The following is a 20,662-nucleotide window of genomic DNA, read 5'->3' as shown; positions in this document are numbered from 1 at the left end:
GCAATAGCTTTAACTGAGTGTGTAGTGTAACTCTTACAGTTTGACAGTCTTGATATGTGTGGGTAGGAGTGTCGATGATGGCGCTGGCTTAAGGAGTTTTTGTAGAGGCTGGTGGTGAGATAGTTAGAGGCAAAGACACACTAAAAGATCGTGGGATAGCACTAAGGTAAATGTGCTCTAGGTCTGTATGCAGGTGCATCCATAATGCACGAATACTAAATATTGTGTGTGTATGTCTGATGTGAATTTGTATATTCCCTTTATTCCTAGGTTATAATAAATAAATGTGAAGGACTGCAGTGTACACTCATATACATTTACACAAGGCATTCAAGGTGTGTGTTTGCATGGTATGAACTCGAGTGTAGAAGCGTTAATCTATGTGTGCAGATAAAAGTTGTCTGTGTGTTTGAATCTGCTGTGCGAGTGAGTCTTTGCAGTGATGCATCTGATGAAAGTTGAAATTGTCAAAGATTGGCTCTATTAATGCCTCTTTCTTGCTGCTGTGGCAGCTGTGCACAGGTGACACAAAGAAAATTCTCTGGCGATCACTGCCCCGCTTGTGTCTCTGTTGCTGTCTCACTGCCTTTGGGGTATTGAACGCGCAGGACCCACTCTCCTTGCTTCATTATCAGCTCCGTGCCTCGTCCACTCCTGATATTAATATCTCATCTCAAATAAGACTAAAAGCAAAAGTAAGGTACGGTAGAAGCATTTGTTATTTTGCTGAAATGCTGTACACGTAGACAAACACACACATACACTCGAATACGCACATTTAGACACAAGTATCCCTCGAGTCCTGTCCCTGTTTGTTTTCAGACAGTTTTCCCCCGGTGCAGGGGGTGGGGGTGAGGAGGAGGGTGAGGGGGTCTAGTGGATTCCTCTTCCGAATCTTTATCAAGCTGAAGTCATGGACGACTCACTGTTTCCCTCTTGCACTTGGCAGAGACACTGAAAAGAATAGAAAAGAAAACAGGGGGAAAGGCTTTCTAATTACTTTAAACAACACACCAAATTAAAGCATTGTGCTGAGCTGAGCAAGGGTCAGCATCCGGAGCGCTGCGGTTTTCCAGCAGTCTGGGGTGAGGGTAATGCCAAAGGAATCTCTGCTGAACTCACTCTGAAGGTTGAGAGAGAGAAACAGAGAGGGTGAGAGAGAATGAGAGAAAACAGGGAAAAAAAAAGCCCACACTTGAGTACAGACTTCCTAATGAACTGGCCTTGCTTCATCTGACGGGTTCAGCGTGCTTACCCTTCGACGCTTTTACACCACAACCACAACCCGTATCCCTGTCTATAGCGAATAAACAAACACAGTGTTCTTTACATGCTGTATTTCACCACTCAGGGTCACTGACTGTTGTGCGGTTACATGCTGCTTTGCAAACAGATCCCGGATCAGCTGCTTCTTAGCCTAGCCCCAACCTTGACCGGTACCTGCTAAGCAGTCAGAGCGTCCTTAAGAACAGCGATTAAAGGAGGCACAGCACCAGTAAGGTCCCCGACCTCCTTTCTTATCATGTAGCACTCTGACCCGTGAATGCTGACTCTCCAGCACCGTTGGCTGACCTGTATGTCATGGTGTAACGTGCTCCCTTGCTCTCTGAGCAAACAAGAGGACCCTTTAATGTTTTTGAATATATGCTGAATATATGAGGATGATGCCACTTTTATTTGTGCATTCGAATGTATTATTAAGAAAGACTCGTACTGTTTTTCTGCTTCTCCATTTGCATCGCAATGAGATGACCCCTCCATCTCACGCTTGTTTGGATACCTGGGACAATTTGGAGGTTACATCTGTCCTCACACTGGGCTTTGGTCAAGCAGAGGACCGGCTGCTCTGCTGGACGAGGGAGATGGCTGCTAGATACATGTGCACGCATGTCATAGCTGCGAGTCGTATTCTTGCGTGTGCCTGCTTGCATGAATAGATGATGGGCACCGAGATTAACAAGCAGGGACACATCCCAAAAGAAATCTTTCCTTGCCGTTCTCTTGGCCCAGAAAAGCTCTTACCAGATGTTATGAAGGTGTTAATTTCAGTGCTGGCTGTCGGAGAGGATACATATGGAACACGGTGATGTCTCTTTCTACCACAGGATGACGGGCAATTAGGCCTCGTCACACTGGAGCACCATCATCTTTATCCCATGCTTCAGACCATTACATTGATTCACCCAATGGATCCACCAAACCATTACGGAAGAGAAGACCTTAATGGCCTGAAGATACTTCACACTTACATACACGCCTCCTGTGGCACGATAGCTGACTATGATAAGTCCGCTCTCACCACATGGTGAGTTGAATCATTCTCACAGAGCTTAGTTATTGAGGTCACGAGGATCTACTAATACTAGTTTAATATTTACTTTTCTCTGCTGTGTGTGACAGCAGCGTATTGTTCGTTAGTGTAAATAAAATCTGGTTTATTTCCAGTCAGAATTGTCACATGTTATTTGAACACTGTATCATTTTTAGAGCGAGTCTTCATTGCGATTTCTATCTGTTCTATTTTCTCCTTGATTTTGCATCTCAAAACAACTTTGCTCGCAACACTGTGACTTGACATCTGCCCTCATTAAGAGCCACGCGCAACGCAGGTGGAGTAGAAGTAAATATTAGGGAAAGCTGGAAGGAAAAGAGAATGCGCTGCCTATTATACCTCAACTCCTCCAGGAAGTCGCACCATTTTTTGCTCATAAAACTGTAACTCTGGAAAGACAAGGGGAATGAGAAAAGGAGATGGAGTGGGAGCAGGAGACAGAAAAAGACAGGGAGGCATTCAGAGAGATGGAGGCAGAGGAAAGCAGCGGTGGATGGCAGGCACTCCTCAGTGTGGAGTCAGACATGGCAGTTGGTGACAGGTGACAAAATCAAAAGGTCATGTCACTTTTAACTGGGAGCGCCTGTGCCCCGCTGATTTCCCCCGTGCCGCCCCGGCATCGCCGTGCTCATCTCTGCTGCTCTCGCTGCCTCTCTGTCTCTGCTAAACTGGCAGATAGGATGGCAGGCTGGCAGGCAGAAAGACAGGCAGCGGGCATAGTTTGAAGCGGGACGGGAGCATCGGGAGCATCAGGGATGCCACTGCAAAATCCTCCCATCCTTTTCATCATATTGCCACCCCCCTCTCCCATCCCACTCCATTTGTCTAACTCCCTTCATCACACTGAACCTTTGTAACTGTCTGTGCTCTTTGCTAACAACACCAGCAGTTCAGGGTGTCTGTCTCAGTGCCTGTTGGTGTTGTTGTTGTTGTTATTTTGTCTATATAGCATACCCACCATAGCTCTTTGTTAGTGTTTTTGGTTTAAACCTTGAGCTTAAGTCTACAGATGTATGTGTTTCTGCCATACAAGACATCTAGTATGTTGCTTGCTCTAGATCTCGTTAACACAATTGAATATGAAGAACAATGAGAAAAGCTAGACTTTTTATTTCTGAGAAAGACAAATAACGCTGGTGGAGTTTTCAGAGTTGTGACTTCGCCTGAATAGCTGTTTAATCTCTGGCTGAACACTTGGTGATTTGTCAGTAGCTAAATAGGAAAGGGAGAAGTAGCTGGTGAGTTGGAAATGTCACAAAACAAGCCCAAAAACTCAATATCTTCCAGCGCTCACGAAATTTGGTGTTGCTTTCATGAATATGGAGCTGCCCTTCTCACCCCCACCACCAGCTCCGGTAGCACCCCAGCCTCACCCCTATCTAGCCCCCTGCTGGGTGAGCCCTGGCTTGGGCAGTGCAGATGGAAGGGCCCCCCTCTGAGGGCCACGGCTCTGACAGCTTGTGAAGGGCCCGCGTGGGTCAGCCAGGCTCAGCCTTATCAGCCGCGAAGCTCTTCCCCCAGTCTGCAGAAACTGTGGTGTAGGCAATATGTGCACACATACACATGCACTCATGGACAGTGCATACCAAGCAGGGCCTTGAGATCCCCCAGCCAGCCACTCAGCCAAACCTCAGCAGCTGGAGAGGTTAAAACCCCCTCACGTATCAAAGAGGAAAAGCAGCAGGAGGAAGGAGGGAGGGATAGAGGAATGGGAGAAAAAAAGACGGAAAAAGTATATCTTCATGTTCGCTGGCGATGTCTGCCTCGGCGTCAATTCCCCACGCGGCTGTCATTGGGAAGGTGAGGAGAGGAAATAGTGGAACTCCGTACGGCCAGCAGGAGAGAGAGAGAGGGCCGAGCTGAGAGGCAGTTTTCAGGGGAAAGGTGAAAATGATGTAGCTGCTAGTTTAGTAGTAGAATTTTACTTTTCCCCTATGGAGTGTTTGTGTGCGCTTGTTTCATTGATTCAGACAGGTTCTGTCCATTTTTTTTATTCCTGCAAAACCAGGAGGATGGTGGATCATTGACTTGTGAAGTAATATTTGGAATACTTTGTGCGCAGCGCCTCAGTCGATATGAAGATTTAGCTGATTAGTCTTGTATACATTTACCATGTTTCTGTCTTTCCAGTGACCTTAGGTAAATCCTTCATTTGGTCCTTTTCCTTTATGTGAACATACTCAATACATACATACATAATTGTCTTACCTTCTCCTATGATTTAACTTATGATCATATTTACTATCAAATTCACCATAATGCCACAGAGCTGTGTAGCCAGCAAGCAGAAGATCACAGTAATAATCCGTCTGACCCTGAGAATATGCTCTCTGTCCTTGAAAACACACTAGGGGTGCTGTTGCACTGCTGATGTTGTGCAAGAAGCTTCTCATAACTGTTCTTGAAAAACTTTTAGATATTTACCTGCACAGCTAATAGAAACAGTCCCCCCCAGCAAGAAAGATCAGATCTTAATGATTCTAATAACTCTTTCTTGTTTTGTTTTTTTTTAAGTGCAGGCACCTAAACTGTGCATTTCGCAGGCAACCATATATGCACCAAGAATCTAAAGTTTGGTCTTGTGATGCTAAAGTTCCATCTTTTTAGCAATCATGTATCAATTACCAGTTATGGCACCACAGTTTTCTAGACACCAAAATAAGGACATAATACACCACTTTTGCGATATGGTCTGGCCTCAAAGATGACTTATCCCCATAATCTAAACCTCCACATAAACAGCAGTAGTGTACTTGTTTTCGGATTAAGTAGACGATGCACTGTTGGTTTTAACTCACAGCTGTTTTAATTTGCAGCTGGTATTTTTGCCTTGATGCAAAATACAGTAAAAGAGGCAAAAAAATAATTCAGATAAAGCGCGTCGAGCATGCAGAGCAGTTGTTGGAAAGGGAATGCAGCAGCAAATTAATTCTTGCAAATTAGCTCTTCGTGTTTAAGCAAAGACCAAACAGATGCATTCATACATCCAAAGCCATTTGAACTCTCAATGTCATTGTGCTCGCTTGCATTCTTTGCGTGTATTTCATATTATCGCATCTATGTATGTATTTATGGGGCACAATGTAATCTGTAAGAGTAGCCTGCATCATCCCAGTATCATTTGAATGGGTCTGAATATGTTAATCCCCACCTCTGTAGATACTGAATTGACTGGAGCAGCTCTGCAGGCAATGTGAGCCCTGCGCGATCCTGTCGACAGCAAGGCTTTGATGCTGCCGTGCTGTAATGATAGTAATTCAAACAACATGATAATGGGGGGGATAAGCAGACAAATGATATCATACACCAAACAGGTCTTAGAAAGAGGAAAGAATGAGACAAATAGAGGGAGAGGTAGAGCGATACAGAGAACGAAAGAGGGATGTTTGGAATTCATTGGCTGCACTGAGGTAATTTATATCCTCCCGTACTGAGACAGTAGCTTCAGTGCACGCATTTAGCCGTGGCAATCTTCAGGGCAGATGACATGTTCCGTGTCTTTTTATTTATTAATTTTACACTGTGTCTCATTGCAGGAAACATGACTTCTCCCTGTAACCAGCGGCAATAGAAGGGAGAGAGGAGAGCGGAGAGCAGAGGGAGACAAACGACTCTATCATTCTCTCTGTCTCTCTAGGTCATGCTTCTCCACCTAGCTCATGCTCATTTCTTTGTTTAAAGTTTGGAGCATGTGCCAGGCATGCCCTGCTAATGCCTCTGTGTGGAAGATTCCATTATATTTCTATTTTGGCATGGATGAAAGGATTTGGAGGGAACCATGATGTCTTTATAAACAGTTATAGTTCATTTGTTTAGAGATGCCAGAAGGCTTTCATTTTTACAGTATCTCATCTACATCTTTTCCCTTGACTGAGCACGAGAATTCCCTCTTCGGTATTTGTATAGTGTAGCGCTGGATGTGCTCAGTGTCAATAAAGAGACTGTCAAATGTGAACAGTCGAGCTTATTTGTCTAGACATGGGAGAGTTTCATTGAGCTGCGAATGGCCAGTTGTTACACAGTCAGACAGTTAAAATGAGGAGTTTCACACATACATGCACAGCACTTTGCCCCAGTGATTCACTTATATTGATAGAACAGGAACGCGCACACACGCAGTACCCTCTCGACTCCGCTGTTCTGACTGAACTCGTCTTTGTTTGTGTGGGAAGCTGCATTTACATAAGAGGCTTATGTCAGCCGCCACATAGTTTCCCCCCGTATTCCAATGAAAAACAAAAAGGACAAAAGCTATTGTCTTGTTAAGTAATGATTTTTGGATTTCTCCAAACTAGTTTGCACTGTTCTGGATTTGCTGGGGGGGTTGCGGTAATGTCGGGGATGGGTGAAGGTTTTCGAGGGGGTAGGGGCTGGTAACGCTATCAAACAATGAGAGCAGATCAAATCCGAGGTTGACAGCTGTAGGGCTTATGATACGGCTGTTTGTTTATGTAAATCGTGGGCAACTATATGATGTGTCATATGATTAGCTGTGATGTGTCATTGATAGAGGGTGGATAAGATGCAGCTGTAATGGTTTTCACTTTGGTGGTATCAAGACACAGACAAGTGTAGACCAAGGTCCTCTTGCCAGTTCAGGGATGAACTTCTATGGATATACGTGTGAATATTGCCTTGCTTTCACATACAGTGAGAGGTCTCTATGTGATTCCACTGTGTCTTAAATAATTGTTTAAAATCTGTGCTACTTATTTTGTCCAGTACCCTTTATGTTTGGTGTCGTGAATTTAGACCGAGTGTGAGCAAGTGTCGTAAATCATGCCATTTTTCTTTGTGTTCTACAGTATGTCTTGTGGTTTCTCGGGGCTTCAGAGTCACGTCGGCTCCAGTTTTCTCGGTTGTGGACCACTGAAGCAAATAGTTGCTGTTCTTTGTGACTCGGTCTCTGCGCTTCAGGCTTTTCTTCTTTCTTCTCTCATGGAGCGTCACACTCTGTGAGGAAGAAGAAAAAAAAGCATAGAGAGGTGAATGTATATAAACCAGTGGTGGAGGTGAGAGACTCATGCAGAGGTTAAGGAGGTCAGAAGAAGAGGAGTTCTGCTGTCTTCTCCCTTTGAAAAGTATAAGTCTTACATGCTTTTGTGCAATGCCATTTGACTGCTTGAATAGACTTTAATCCTCAGCCCGTGGAAATTCAAAGCCAGAGCGTTTGCTTGCATTTCCAGAAGTGTCAACATATTTGAACAACAGAATGTTTCTAAAATTAAATTCTAATTGAGAACCATTCTGAAGCTTATGACATATTAGCACTCACAAATCCAATAGTTGTGCTTTCTGCATGTCTTCCATACTCATTAACAAACTCTTGCCAGACATAAGCAGAACCAATCAGCTTTAATATGCCTCTTTGGATGTTCTGATGATGTTAACCCTGTGTTATCTAATGTTTATCTGCACTATAGCTGTTGCATAAACATTTTATTTCTCCTTCTCGTTTTTTCTCTTTGCTCTGTTGCAACTGTCAGGAAGCAGTGGAGGACCTGCTGGAGGATGAGGATGAGGATTTTGACAAAGATGACAAGGTAATTATGTCTCGTGTCAGAGATGCATTCGCATACACACACACACACACACACACACACACACACACACACTCGCACACACACTGCCTCAGGAGGGGTTGACACTGCTTCACAGACCGGAAACACAAACAGACTAACAAAATGACTCCATCTTCCCCTCCCATCTCTTCCCCCTGTTCAGATATTCTCACTGCCTGAGGCACAAACACATGTTCACAGATTGTACAACCTTTTTAACCTTTTCAAAAGTTTTCTCTTTAGGTGTGTACATAACACATTCCTCACCTTTTCTGCTCGGGGTTTCGCTTTGTTTTTGATCTTTTTGACGCGCTTTGGTGCATTATCCCTAAATTTCCCTTCGTATAACAGTGTGCTAAATTTACAGACACTGTGCTTCAGTCCTTCTTCCTGTGAACATACACCCATATAAAGTGCTTAGTTAGCTATTTAGGTCCATTCACTGCTCCTTTATGTCGCAGTAAAACAGCATCTGGGCTTGTCCAGACACTATCAGGTAACAACAGGTGGCTGCTTTACTGCCTCCGCTCGTTTGCACTGTAGGAACAGCTACTGAAACAAATGCCACTGGATGGGATACAGAACCTTGTCAGTGCTCCACCTGGGAATGGTAATTGAAATAGCACAGCGCTTAATCTACCCACTGTGTTGTCTGCTTTTCTTGTGTATCAGGTTTGAAATGAAAGTAATTTTCTCCTTCAGACTCTAGTGTGTTGAGGTTTCAAGCAGTGTGAAACAAGAGTGGCATTTTAGCTTAGCTTGCACTTGGTTTTATAGTGTGAAAATGAAAATGATTTGACTTGATGCTTGATACTTTTCTGCCTCACACTAGATTGTGATGTGATAATATGGATGGTCTGGTTTGATAATCTTTTAAAAAAAAATTCCAAGAAAGCTGATGTTGGACTTGTAGGCTAAATTTACTTATCTAACGGCAACTTTACAACAGCCTCTGCAAAAAGGAATGGTTAAAGAAAAAAAAAACTTTAAAAAAGAAGCAACATTTATCGTGTCATTGGTCAAATAGTCATCCCACTAGAAAGTCAGCAATCAATCAGCCAGGCAGCCAGTTGAGGGATGAGCACACAGCAATATGTGAGCATTACATCCTCTCCCACAGTGCAGAGGCAGAAGGAAGTTTCTTGGCTGTGAAGTTCCAAGGCTGAAATGTACAGGGGGGCACTGACTGAAGATATGCACCAGCCAACCTTGAACCTTTTTTTCCACACTCCTTCCCTGTGTCTGTCCTCCTTATTGCATTTCTAACCTCCTCTCTGTGGGGTGGGAAATAAAAAATACAAGCATTTGAAAAGCTGCAGATTATATGAAATACATTTTGGACTTTCATATTGAAATGAGGTGCAGAAGCAGTTTGTGCGGCCTCCGTCAGATTTGGTGGCGAACTGATTATTCCAAATAAGAAGGCCTTGCTCTGTGTTCACACAGGGCTGGGATGCTGGATAGCACAGCTGCCACAAAGGCTACAATTTACCAACTCTGGCTTCATACATTTTGATCTATTGCTCCCCTCAACTGTTAGCATTTCATTTGAGCTGTAGGGAAGTTGAAAGGGGGGCATTTTTCTTTTTTCTTCGCCTACATCTCTCTCCCCTCCCACTCTCCTTCTTCCCCTTTCCACAATCATCCCCTTCCCTGCCTTTTTTTTCTGTTTTTTTTTTTCCTTTTGCTGTGACACACACTCTCTTCCCTTTGCTCTCCCTCCAACCTGGTTAAGTGCAGAACAAATGGACTTTCAGGGCTTAGCAAATTTGTCTTTCACATTGGATATGAGGTCTTTTACATTGGATATGAGCTGCAGCTTCAGATCGTATGAGTAAGTATGAAGGACGGGTCAAAGGAGGCCTCTTTAATGGCACAGGCCTATAGGGGAGAGTGGGAAGAAGAGAAAGAGAGAGAGAGAGCAAAGGGAGAGGAAAAAAAGATTAATAAATGTGCCAAGGCCTCATTTTAATTGAACTTGAAGCATATGTTGCAAGTATGTACAATCCGTCCCAGATGTTTACTTGGGCCATGTGCACAGCTCTTCCCAGTGCACCACAAGGCAGCTATTAGCTGGATAACCTTTGCTCCAGAGGGTAAATGGGGTATTACATGGCCAAAAACTAGAGCACCTGTTTTTCATTGCATAGAGGACCCCTTGCAGGCTTTTTGCCTTGGATTACCACATGTGTTTTGACTTAACAGATTGTTGGGCAGACGTGAAAAGTGTCTTTCTTGTGAGCAAGCACTGATATTAGTCACTTAATCTCAATGAAAGTCCAGCATCTAGACTAATTGATGGGGACGGCTGAGTTGTTAAAGCCAAACAGCAAGCACACGAAGGGTGAAAGAATGTTAGACATAAACTAATTCTTTTTGTCTTCTCCCTTCCTTCACATTGTGTGTGTGTGGGTGTGTGTGTGTGTGTGTGTGTGTGTGTGTGTGTGTGTGTGTGTGTGTGTGTGTGTGGGTGCACTCACCTTAATATGGAATTTTTTTCTTTTTATCCCGAAGTGCATTACTCATGTAACACATAAACGTAAGAGACACATTTATTGAAATTGCGTATCTAGATTTAACAGTTACGGTTATTATTATTTATACTACATATAAGGATGAGTGTTTGAGGGGAAAAAAGGTCTACATTTTTTCATCGATTTGAGAGTCCTGTAGTCTAATTTATGATCCAAAAACCTTTAACTCAGCTTGTGCTGTTGATTATAAAATCACATCTTTGATTTTCTTTTATGAAATGCCAAAATGAATCTCTTAAATGATATGGACAGGTATCCGGGCCCAAGTGTCTATGACTTCCTCAATTATCTGTCGCCTTTTACACAAAGCAAATCCATGGTTTTCTTTTAAATCTGTCTTACACTTTTAAAAATGCATCCTGCAGTATCTTTGTAGACCCCTTTCACCATCTTGAAATACAGCTTGACCAGTGTGAGATAGCAAAAACACGCTGCTCATTCCTGTATTTACAAGCATGTGGCTGCAGGGGCTTAAGCGTATAATGTAGCTTGTGATGTCTCCACTCACCTGTGGGCTCGCTGTCCAGAGCTGGCATGAGCCAGTAGCCTTTAGGCTCTGCACGGGTGTGAGTGTTTGTGTGCGTAAATGTGTTTGTGTGAACGTCTCACGTGGATGTGTGTGCAGCTCAGCTGCCTCCCAGAGGGGGGCTTACTGGAAAAATGGAAAGAGAGAGTGAATGAGAGAGAGACAGACTGAAGGAGTGAGGAGATTACCCTCACACGGTTGACTGGTCACTGAAGCGCTTGTGCTCCGCTCAGCTAGGCTCCACTAGCCTCAGGAGGACCTGACACAGATAAGATACACACTGCAATCATGTCCTGCTCACGGGCTTACTGCTCGGTGCACTCCCTCTCTTTTTCTCCCTCTATGCCTATCTATCAATATCTCGCTCACATACACACACACGTACACAGACGTACCACATGTACCAAATCATCTTTTTGGTTTCTCGATTATTCTGACTCGTTTTTCTCCTCGTAGTAAATATAGAGCAGACGTTATTACTTAGTTTGAACATTGACCTGAAAAAATGTGAATGTTTTGTCTTCTTTTTTTTAATAGACCCAGTTCTTCAAGGCATCAGATTTGGGGGTCAAACAGTAACCCACCGGCTATTCTATAATTTAGTTTTTTTTTTAACCTATTGAGGCAGAGGCTTAATATAGTTCTAGTATTTAGGATATCCTCATGTAATGTGTGTACATCCAACCTGACACATCAGTAGTAGATTTTAAAGGTGCTATTGATGAGGTATATAGAATCCCCCATTTCTTCCTTCCGCCACACAGTTTCTCCTTATCCTACTCATCTGTGGTGCTGAGACAGCCATTTCACCCTCTGCTGCTGTCCCTGCAGGCATGACTCATGCAACATACAGAACATGTATGCGCGCACACAATCCTGCCCGTGTGTGTGTGTGTGTATGTGTTCATCGCTTCTTCTCCTGCAAGCGTATAACTGCTGACGGATGGCTAGTATCAGCACACATATCCAGTGCAGGCCTCACAGCCACTTTCAGCTGTTGATGTTAACACCCAGAATCTCTGTTTCTTTTCAAATGTGGCTGACTGTCGTCTTTCTCTCCACAACTTTTTTCCGTTTTTTTTTCCTCCTCTCGCTACTATTAAGCAAGCGCCAATGCTTTCTGCTCCATGAAAAGTTAAATAGGGCACATCCAGCGCTGTTTCCACGACTTGTCTCCAGATAGCACATAGAGCTTCTGTAGCACCTCCCTAAGCCACCGCACTCCTCTCTTAGTCCCAGTCACGGCACTGTGTCGATCACGCAGATAACGGCATGGCATAATGTAATTGGACTAAAGAGCGCACTGGGAATTATATCAATGCTCTGGAAGAGGGAAAAAAGTGTGACTGAAATGTTGTTCTGGGGAGGCTATTGAGCTTGAGATGCAGGTATCGGGGGGGTTCAGCTGCTGAGGAGAATGGGTGAAAGAGACAGAGCAGGAGAGAAGGGAAGAGAATAAAGTTTGAATGTCTGTCTTTTCTTCTTGCCGCCTGTGAAGGATGAAAAGCGTCACGCTGTAAAAGATGCTTTTGACTTTTCCGCTTCATTTTTCTTCCCATCTCACTGTCTTTTTTTTTTCTCCCCCGTTGTTCAGCAGAGACGCTGGTAGGAACTGCATTTTAATCATGTTTTGCTAATAGAGGCAGGAATGAAAACAAAAAGGAGGGTGAAAGAGGCAGAGAGGAGTATTGTCTGTCTATGCAAAACACACTGCATTGTTTGTTTGTTTTCCCTCTTTGTCACACACATACATCAGGTGGATCATCTCTCACTATCTCTATTCCCCCCAGATGCATATCTCTTGCTTTGTCTTTCGCTTTCTATCATCACTCCTTCATTCTCAGTCTTTCCAGCCTGGTTCAAATGAAAATTGCTTATTTTTTGCACCATGGGTCTTTTTTTTTGTTGGTTTGTTTTTTTTTTCTTTGCTTTCGGCGCTATTCTTATGCGCTACAGTGCAGTGACCACGGTCTTTGTAGAGATTGCGGACATGGGCGCTCATCCTGATAGATATGCAATAGTCCAGTGGACTCAGGGAGATGCATATTTAGTTTGAATTTTACTACCCAATGCTGTTGTTTCAAAGTTTAAATAAAGATGAGCACTGAAAAAAAGAATCTTTTCTGCATTGCAAGGCTAAAGCTGTTTTGATTGCAGTGCTTTTGCTGTTTTCTTTCCTGCACAGGGTGATAGAAATGTATAAGACCACAGCTGCAAAACATCCACATTTTCTAAACCTTTTGACTTTAATTTCTGTGGGTTGTAAAGAGAACATCTCACTGTAATCTATCCACAAGGACCCTAAACCAGGCCCCTGGGAGGACAGCCGTGATAAAAACCATATCCTCGAGGATATGTTGGCTTCCTGGCACTTTGAATGGATACGAGCAATGGTGGTAAGTTGATCTGTGTGTGGTTCTGGCACCGACTCCCGATGGTGTTTGTTGCTGTCTCCCAGTTCCCTTTTTTAGCTCATCGTCTGTCCAGCGGCCTCTGTGTGCCGTCCTGTCAGGGTTTGTGTACAGTACCTGTCCCCCATGTCCGCGTCTCGATTAACACCCACACACACTGCACGTTTGACCCCCCAAATCCAAACCCACTGCAAAGGTTCTGCCTGTGCCTGCTTTTTAAGGTAATGGGGGAAGCTACTGAGCTCCAGCATGGAAAGCGGCCCCTGTCTTTGTCTTTGACTTCCCTGTGGCATTGTAGACTTGTTAAACGTTGAGGTGAAATGTGTAGACTGAGGTGTGACGGTGTGTTTTGCTGGTGGGGCTTTTGGTTCTGGGGCAATAAAAGGTGACATGGGGGGAGTCACTCGAGTGCTTTTGTGCTTATTTATTTTTGATACAGTTTGCACAGAAACAGGGAGCACAAGGGAATAAAATGTTCTTCTAGGTTGGTGTAGTTTTTTTTTTTTTTTTTTCGTGCCAAAAAGTAAGCTTTTAGATTCAAGCTTCTTTGAAAGTACTAATTAGGTTTCACTCACACATAAGGACTACTTTCACACCTTATGACCCCCTAAGTCACTGATAATAGACAGCTAACAAACTAATTTTCGAGTGAGTTTCCGTTCCCTGAGTGTGTGTGTGCATGGGTGTGCGGTGGCTGGTGCGGTGATTTGAATGTTTTTCTCAGCGCTTTTGCTTTAAAGTTGCTACAGGAACTGCAAAATTGTCACATATTGCTGAAGAAAATCCCAATGCTCATTATGCCTAATGCAGCAATGACTACTCCCCCCAACTGTTATTGTTCTGAATCGCATACACACAAGTGGCTGAACCAACTGAACTTTTTGATTGATGAACTATGCATCAAAGGATTACGACGAGCAGCTCATTGCACTGTAGGTGAGGAGTTCTTGCATGCTCTTATCCACCCAAAGTAACTCTTATCGAGACTCTCGCCGAATAGGATGTTGGAGATGGCACACACTCAGCCCTCTCGGTCTCTCATTGGACAGAATGTGGAGCACAACACTTGACAGCAGTGTCGTCTGAATTTGAAAGTCAGACATGTAAGAAGGCAGCCGCCACCTTTTCTTTTAACAAGAGTCATAAATCTGTAATGAGCACAGAGAGGATGCATATTTTATTTACTTTTTTGAAGATGTGATCCCTTCACTTCATAGCAATGCACTCTCGTTCTGTTGTTTTTTTTTCCCCTTTCCAAAACAAAGTTTAAGACAGTAGATTTTACAGCTTTTTCTATCTCCTGTGTGTCTCAACATGAATGTATAATTAAAAACATGCCAAGGTTAGCAGGTTTTACAGATTGAGGTGTAATTTGACCCCAGCAAGATTAAAATATGATGTCGTTAATGAGAGTAGTTAAAAATGTGACACATGTGTCTTTGAGTTTTGTATGTTTCCCTGATTTAAAAAATATGAAAGCTGATATGTACTCTCATCTTTTAGGCATTTGACAGTACAGTGGGATGCTGTGTGTTTTAAGCCAACCCGGACAGAGAGACTTAGACAAACAGACGCACTTAGACAGACTGACAGACTGACGGACGAGGGGAGATGGGCTGGAGCAGCTAAACCAGGCCAACAGAGGACAAGACTAATGTCGTCCCATTCATCACACTCCGCCAGGCTGCTTCCTGGGAAGGACAGGGGAAGGAGAGTGTGGGAGCAGGGGGAGCAGAGGTGAGGTAGGATGGCGGTTCAGGGCGTGGCATGCAGCGGGAGGCCAGGAGAAGGTGATCAAGTGATCAAGAGCAGAAGTTGAGAGGTAGTAGTCATTTATGTTTTTGTGTGCGCACCTGACCTTGAGCCTTGATAGAGTGGCTGGTGTGGTGGAGGTGATGAGAGGCCCCACGGGGATATGGGTAAAGATGATCAGTGGCAAACAACCTCCTGCCAACCAGACACATTAGAGACACGCACACAAACTCACACTCATAACGCCAGAAACCTTTCTCTTTAGGACAGGAAGCGGAGGTCAAACTGAAAATAAGGCACCACTATTAGCGCCGCCTCCTTTAGATACTCGCTACTCTCGTTCCCCCCTAACGCTCTCTTTTATATACAGTATGTGTAAACTTATCCCCGCAATGGGACTTGGCTGGGTGAAGAGACTAATTAGCGCTAGAGAGCATTGTGCGTGCGCGGTCCACCTTCAGCTGACAGTCTTAACTGGAGTTTGACTTTGACTGTGTTGAAGCAGCCCTCGGCACACACAGGTTCTCTCAAACGAGCAATGCAGCACAACATGTGAACGCAGGAAAATACATATACAGTCTCGCTGCTCCGGCCTATAGGAGCAGGATTCAGGATGCCCCTTCTCATCTTTACAGGACGTGCTGTGCATCTCAACAGCACAGTAACACAAATATTTATGTATTATGTTTTAAAAAAGAGAGAAAGAGAGGTCGAGATGGAAAAAAATGTATTCCCCCTCACCCATTTGCCCATGGATTAGCTGCTATATGGGATAAATTATTTATTAAAATGGTACCCACCGCTTAAAAAAAAAAAAAAAAAATCGAACATCTGCCCCTTTCATGTGGCGCTGGCGAGGTGCCAGGTTGCAGGGTGGTATCTGAGGCCATTCACAGGGTCTTTGTCTTGTCCTGTTGTCATTTCCTAACCGAAAAGAGATGGTATTCTAGGCCACTGGGTCCTTTTTTTCCTTCTTTTTTTATTCCCCAGGGGGCCTTTCTTAACTCCCAATTGGTAAAATCTGTGACTCATCTTGTCCCCAGTGGAGTTGGTATTACTTGGAATAGACCCCGGTAACACAATAGCTTTAGAGCAGCTGAACTATTTAAATGGCCAACATAAGAGATTAAAAAAAAATGAGTTCCATGCTTCATTTGATATTTTTATTACTCTTAAAATGCTAATGAACACATGAAAATGGGAAAAATAAACCACAAAAAATGCTTAGTTCACAAACAGTTACATTTAATCTTAAAAACACGAAACAAGGGGAAGGTGATGATTAACAGAAATACTGCAGGGAAAATTGGAGTTTATATTTATATAAAATACAATTTTGGGAGCTTTTCTTTTCCGTGTTCTCTATGTTTTCCAGCTTTTTCATTTTCAGGTAAGCTGTCTCTATAGTGCTCTATTTCGACTTGTGAGTCATGTACAGTGTCGACACATCGCCACTAGAGAGAACAGTATGCCATGGGTGAATGCAAATGAACCAATAAAGGCCTGCTCTCCTTCCAGTGACATGCACTTTCATCAATCATTTTCTTTATTTCCAGCAATTAAAAAAAATGCACGCCCAAATAACATCTTTATGAGCACAAAATCATTGTTTTCTTTTTTGTTCAGTAGATAGCGACACACCTAATTTAAATATACAGTAGATGCTAATCATATGCACTATTTATTATCGTGTCATTGCTAGTTCTTTCGCAGGCTTTGGAAATTGAATTCGTGTCACCCTCTAGCATTCCTCAACTTGTTCAACTTTTCAGTGTTTTTTTTTTTTTTTTTGTTGTTTTTTTTCCTGGGGTGGAAATGGGAGGGATGCCGTCTCTCTCTGCAGTTACAAAATCAACAAGAACGCTTTCAGATGCCCTCTGGGAGCCACATATTAGCATCCTGTCACATTTTATATGACATTTCAATTTTTACTGTGCTGCCAGAGTGAGAGGGGCAAAAAAAGGAAAAACAAAGAAAAACAGGTGCAATTTTAGCACAGCGGCAATGAGCGGCAGCCACTTGTGGTTCAGACTCATTTTGCAGTTTGATGGGATATATGCCGCTACATTATAACTGTTAGGTTTATCATTTTTATGGCGTAAATCAGCAGGGAGAACAGTGTGATCAGAGGTTAAAATAGTCTCAAATGGCTCTCTCTTTTCCACCAAGTAGATATAGGACAGATATTTGAGTCCAACCTAATAGGCTAAGTCCTCAGTGACCTCTCTCTTGTTTAGCTCTAGGCCTTGGGTCAGTGAAGAACAAACTGTCTTTGTAAAGTTTACAACTGCTCACTTTGCACTTTTGCATATAGATGTACTTTGCTGTGATGGTGGTGTCTTTCTGAGAGAGAAATGGAGCAGTCGAGTGCGCCCGGGCTTTGTGCATCTTTCCTTTGTTAAATATTTAAGTTAGTTTTCAGGGAGTTTACCACATTTGTTTACCACAATTTACCAGCAAGTGCAATGTGGTTAGCCTGACTTGGCTGTTTCTTTGAATGTGTGTGTGTGTGTGTGTGTGTGTGAGAGTGTCCCTGGGCTCTCTCTGGTATCACTGAGGGGTTATTTTTCCTTAACACATATAAACAACTCACATCACTTTTAACGAGCCTTTATTGCTGTTCGGCTGCTGGGCAATAAAGGCTGAGATTTCATACCGCACTTCACACATCCAAACAATGATGCAAACCTTGGACATAGGGATGCATTTATTTTCTTTAAATGGCATCCATGCCATTAAAACATGCAACTCTCACCCAACAAAGGACACCAACTCACTAAATATTTCAGCTACCAACCTGATGATAGTTAATTGATGTCAAGTAATTCCTTCTGCACAAGGAAGCATCTCATTCACCAACTGTCTTTATGGAGCTTCTAATGCACAGTAGTAGAATATTCTGCTGACTTTTCTGTGAAAATATCCATCTGTCTGTCTGTCTGTCTGTCTGTCTGTCTGTCTATCGATTGTGTATAGATGAAGCTGGAGTGTTTAAAACTAATGATGCTAAACACATTAGGCAAGTTCATGATGTTGCTTGGCTGATTCAAGCCAAGCGGCATCATCCATCATGACCAGGTTGTCGTAGCTGTTGGGATTTGTAGCATACTTTGAGTGTTAAAATGGCTTGCATCTGTGGCCAAGCTAAATCAGAGAGAGGCCTAGCCAGAGTCGATTTTACTAGCCTTGCCTTCACTTCTCCAAACAAACCCACTTAGTCTCCCTGACAGAAACAGGAAGACACAGATGGAAATACAGGCCCTAAGACTCCTGTAAAGCACTCGCTCCTCCTCCTGAGTGAGACTAGAAGCTGGTCAAGAGTGGAAAAACCATGTTCTAATTACTTACCACATGTGAGCTAATTGAAACACACAGTTCTTGCAAAATACGTGTGCCGAAAGCATGAAAAAGGAGTCTTTTATTTAAAAAACTTGTAATGGATCTGCTCTTGAGGAGCGCAGATTTTATTTTGATATGAGTACTTTCTCTATTAGTCATGACACTGTAGTGCGAACATGCTCAGTAGAAAAAGAAACTGCCTTTTGAAATCAAGGACCCCCATCATCTAATCTCTGTTGGGATATTGTTTGTAGAGTCACACAGCAAGACCAGGTGTGCAGATCAACCTTATCTAATAGCTGTAGGGTGTGTGTGTTTGTGTGCATATTAGGTTCCATTATAAGAACAGGTTGCCTGACTCCATATGTGCGCAGTGTGCAGGGAAGCTGGGAAAACAAGGTTCTCCGTGGCCCTCGGTGTTATTGCTACCTCCCACCTCCCCAAGCCGTGTTTGAAGACAGGAAATAGGAGTCAGACCGCAGTCCGAAGGGCATGTGGCAATGGTTTATACTCGAATGACCTCTGACTTATCCTCTCCACCCCCGCCCAGTCTCTCACACCACTCCTGTGGCCCTCAAACACTCTCCCCTGAGCCCAGGACCGAAAATAAAACGTCCTGACCCGGCCCAGCCTGGCTCGGCTCGGCCTCACCAAGCCCAGCACAATAGACCCTGCGTTCTGAGATTTGTTTGACTCAGCAATGAAAAACAGATGGACTTTGAGGAAAGGCCTTAGAAGAGGAGGACAGCGGGAGGAGGAAAGAAAGGGAGTCTTGTAAAATATTTGCGAAGAAAAATAACCCAGAGACGCTGTCTAATTATATCTATTTGTCTTGTGTGGTTTTGCTGGGGAGGCCATGTGGTCTCCCTGACTGCTCCATGGTTCATTTTTCACATTATCTGATCCTGGACAGAGAGCAAAAAGACGAGGGTGGGTTTGGGGGGCAGTTTGGGTCTCAGTGGGAGGGTTGTGGTGAGGTGGCTGGCCTCAAGATGGAAATGTGGTAAAGGCCTTTGAGGTCCTGAAGGTTTCAGGTCTTTGACTGCTTCACTGTCTTCTTTGGCGATGGTAGTTATAATTACTTAGAGCTTTACTTCTCTAATCTAGCAACGTCCATCAATCTTCATCAGTAACATAGTCTTTCCTGCACACAGAGAGAAATACTGGGCATGTGTGGTTATATCATCACCTTTGGTTTTGGGGAAACTCTTCTTGATTAAGATTTGAGGGTTTTTTTTGGTTTTACTGTGTAAAATATTCACTTTCTTCAGCTTATTCCATTCAAACCATTTCTTATCTCACTGTTTCTGGCATCTGTAATTTATTTTCTTCTATTACAGGTGTTTACGCCATTGATGTGGTAGAGAACTTTCACATGATCATCCTGTAATTACAGTCTTCTCCTCCTCCACCAATTTGTTTAAAAGTCACCTCCTCCTGCCACATTATGAACGGGTCACCCACGATAGTGCACATAATACTCGTATGACTTTCTCCTGGATAGCTCTTTTCTACCCTTTTGTCTTCCAAGCATGTCCACCATTCACATATTGCAACAACCAGTCTGCGTGTCGATGTCCTCACTCAGCCAATGGCTTTTAATCGCTCTCTGTCACCTCATTTTGTCCAGATCCGTCGTGCCCCTGCCTGTCAGTCAGCAGCTCGTTGACTGTTGCATGACTTTTCAAATTCTTCACTTTGTTTCGGTAAGAAGGGCAGGGGTTGTCGACTTCAGATTGCCTGCCTATTTTGTGACTCCCCCCGACCCCTCCCGCTCTGAACTCTTCGTGGTGAGTGACAGTGTTAATAAGGATGATAATGATGTCACGGCTGGTGACATCATCACACTGTGCCAGCCAGGAGAACAAAAGAGAGCTCTGCCTGGTCTTCCAAGCTGTGTTGGCAGCAGCAGCAGAGAGAGAGAGCGAGCCCAAAGATTGATCTATCCATTCGGCTTTCAGTTTAATTCTGCTCCTCTCTCTGCCTATTCACATATTCAAATTTTGCCTGTGTGAGGATTCGTAAGGAGGAAAACATTTTGATTTGTTCTGCCAACTTTATATCTCTATTACTGCCTGGAATGAAAGCACTCTGTCACTTTATGCAGGATATCCGGTGATTTGGCTCCCCACTCCAAATCTTTGACGCTATTTGAAATGTATTGTTTTCACAAAGACGCCTGTGCCCAGCCTCTCTCTTCTCTCTCT

The 20,662-nt window shown here is 43.5% G+C and overlaps 1 protein-coding gene across 1 annotated transcript in view; it reads left to right on the top strand.

Moving 5' to 3' along the window:
• mctp1a (multiple C2 domains, transmembrane 1a) overlaps positions 1-20,662 on the top strand; it is a 132,140-nt gene that overhangs the window by 99,677 nt on the left and 11,801 nt on the right. The window contains exons 17-18 of the mRNA XM_039621225.1: positions 7,819-7,875; positions 13,251-13,349. Coding sequence (XP_039477159.1) covers positions 7,819-7,875; positions 13,251-13,349 — 156 coding nt within the window. The remainder of the gene's footprint in view (positions 1-7,818; positions 7,876-13,250; positions 13,350-20,662) is intronic.

The sequence above is a fragment of the Oreochromis aureus genome, linkage group 12 (genome assembly GCF_013358895.1).
Source record: "Oreochromis aureus strain Israel breed Guangdong linkage group 12, ZZ_aureus, whole genome shotgun sequence".
Taxonomy (NCBI): Eukaryota; Metazoa; Chordata; class Actinopteri; order Cichliformes; family Cichlidae; genus Oreochromis; species Oreochromis aureus.
This window is presented reverse-complemented; position numbering and strand designations above follow the sequence as displayed.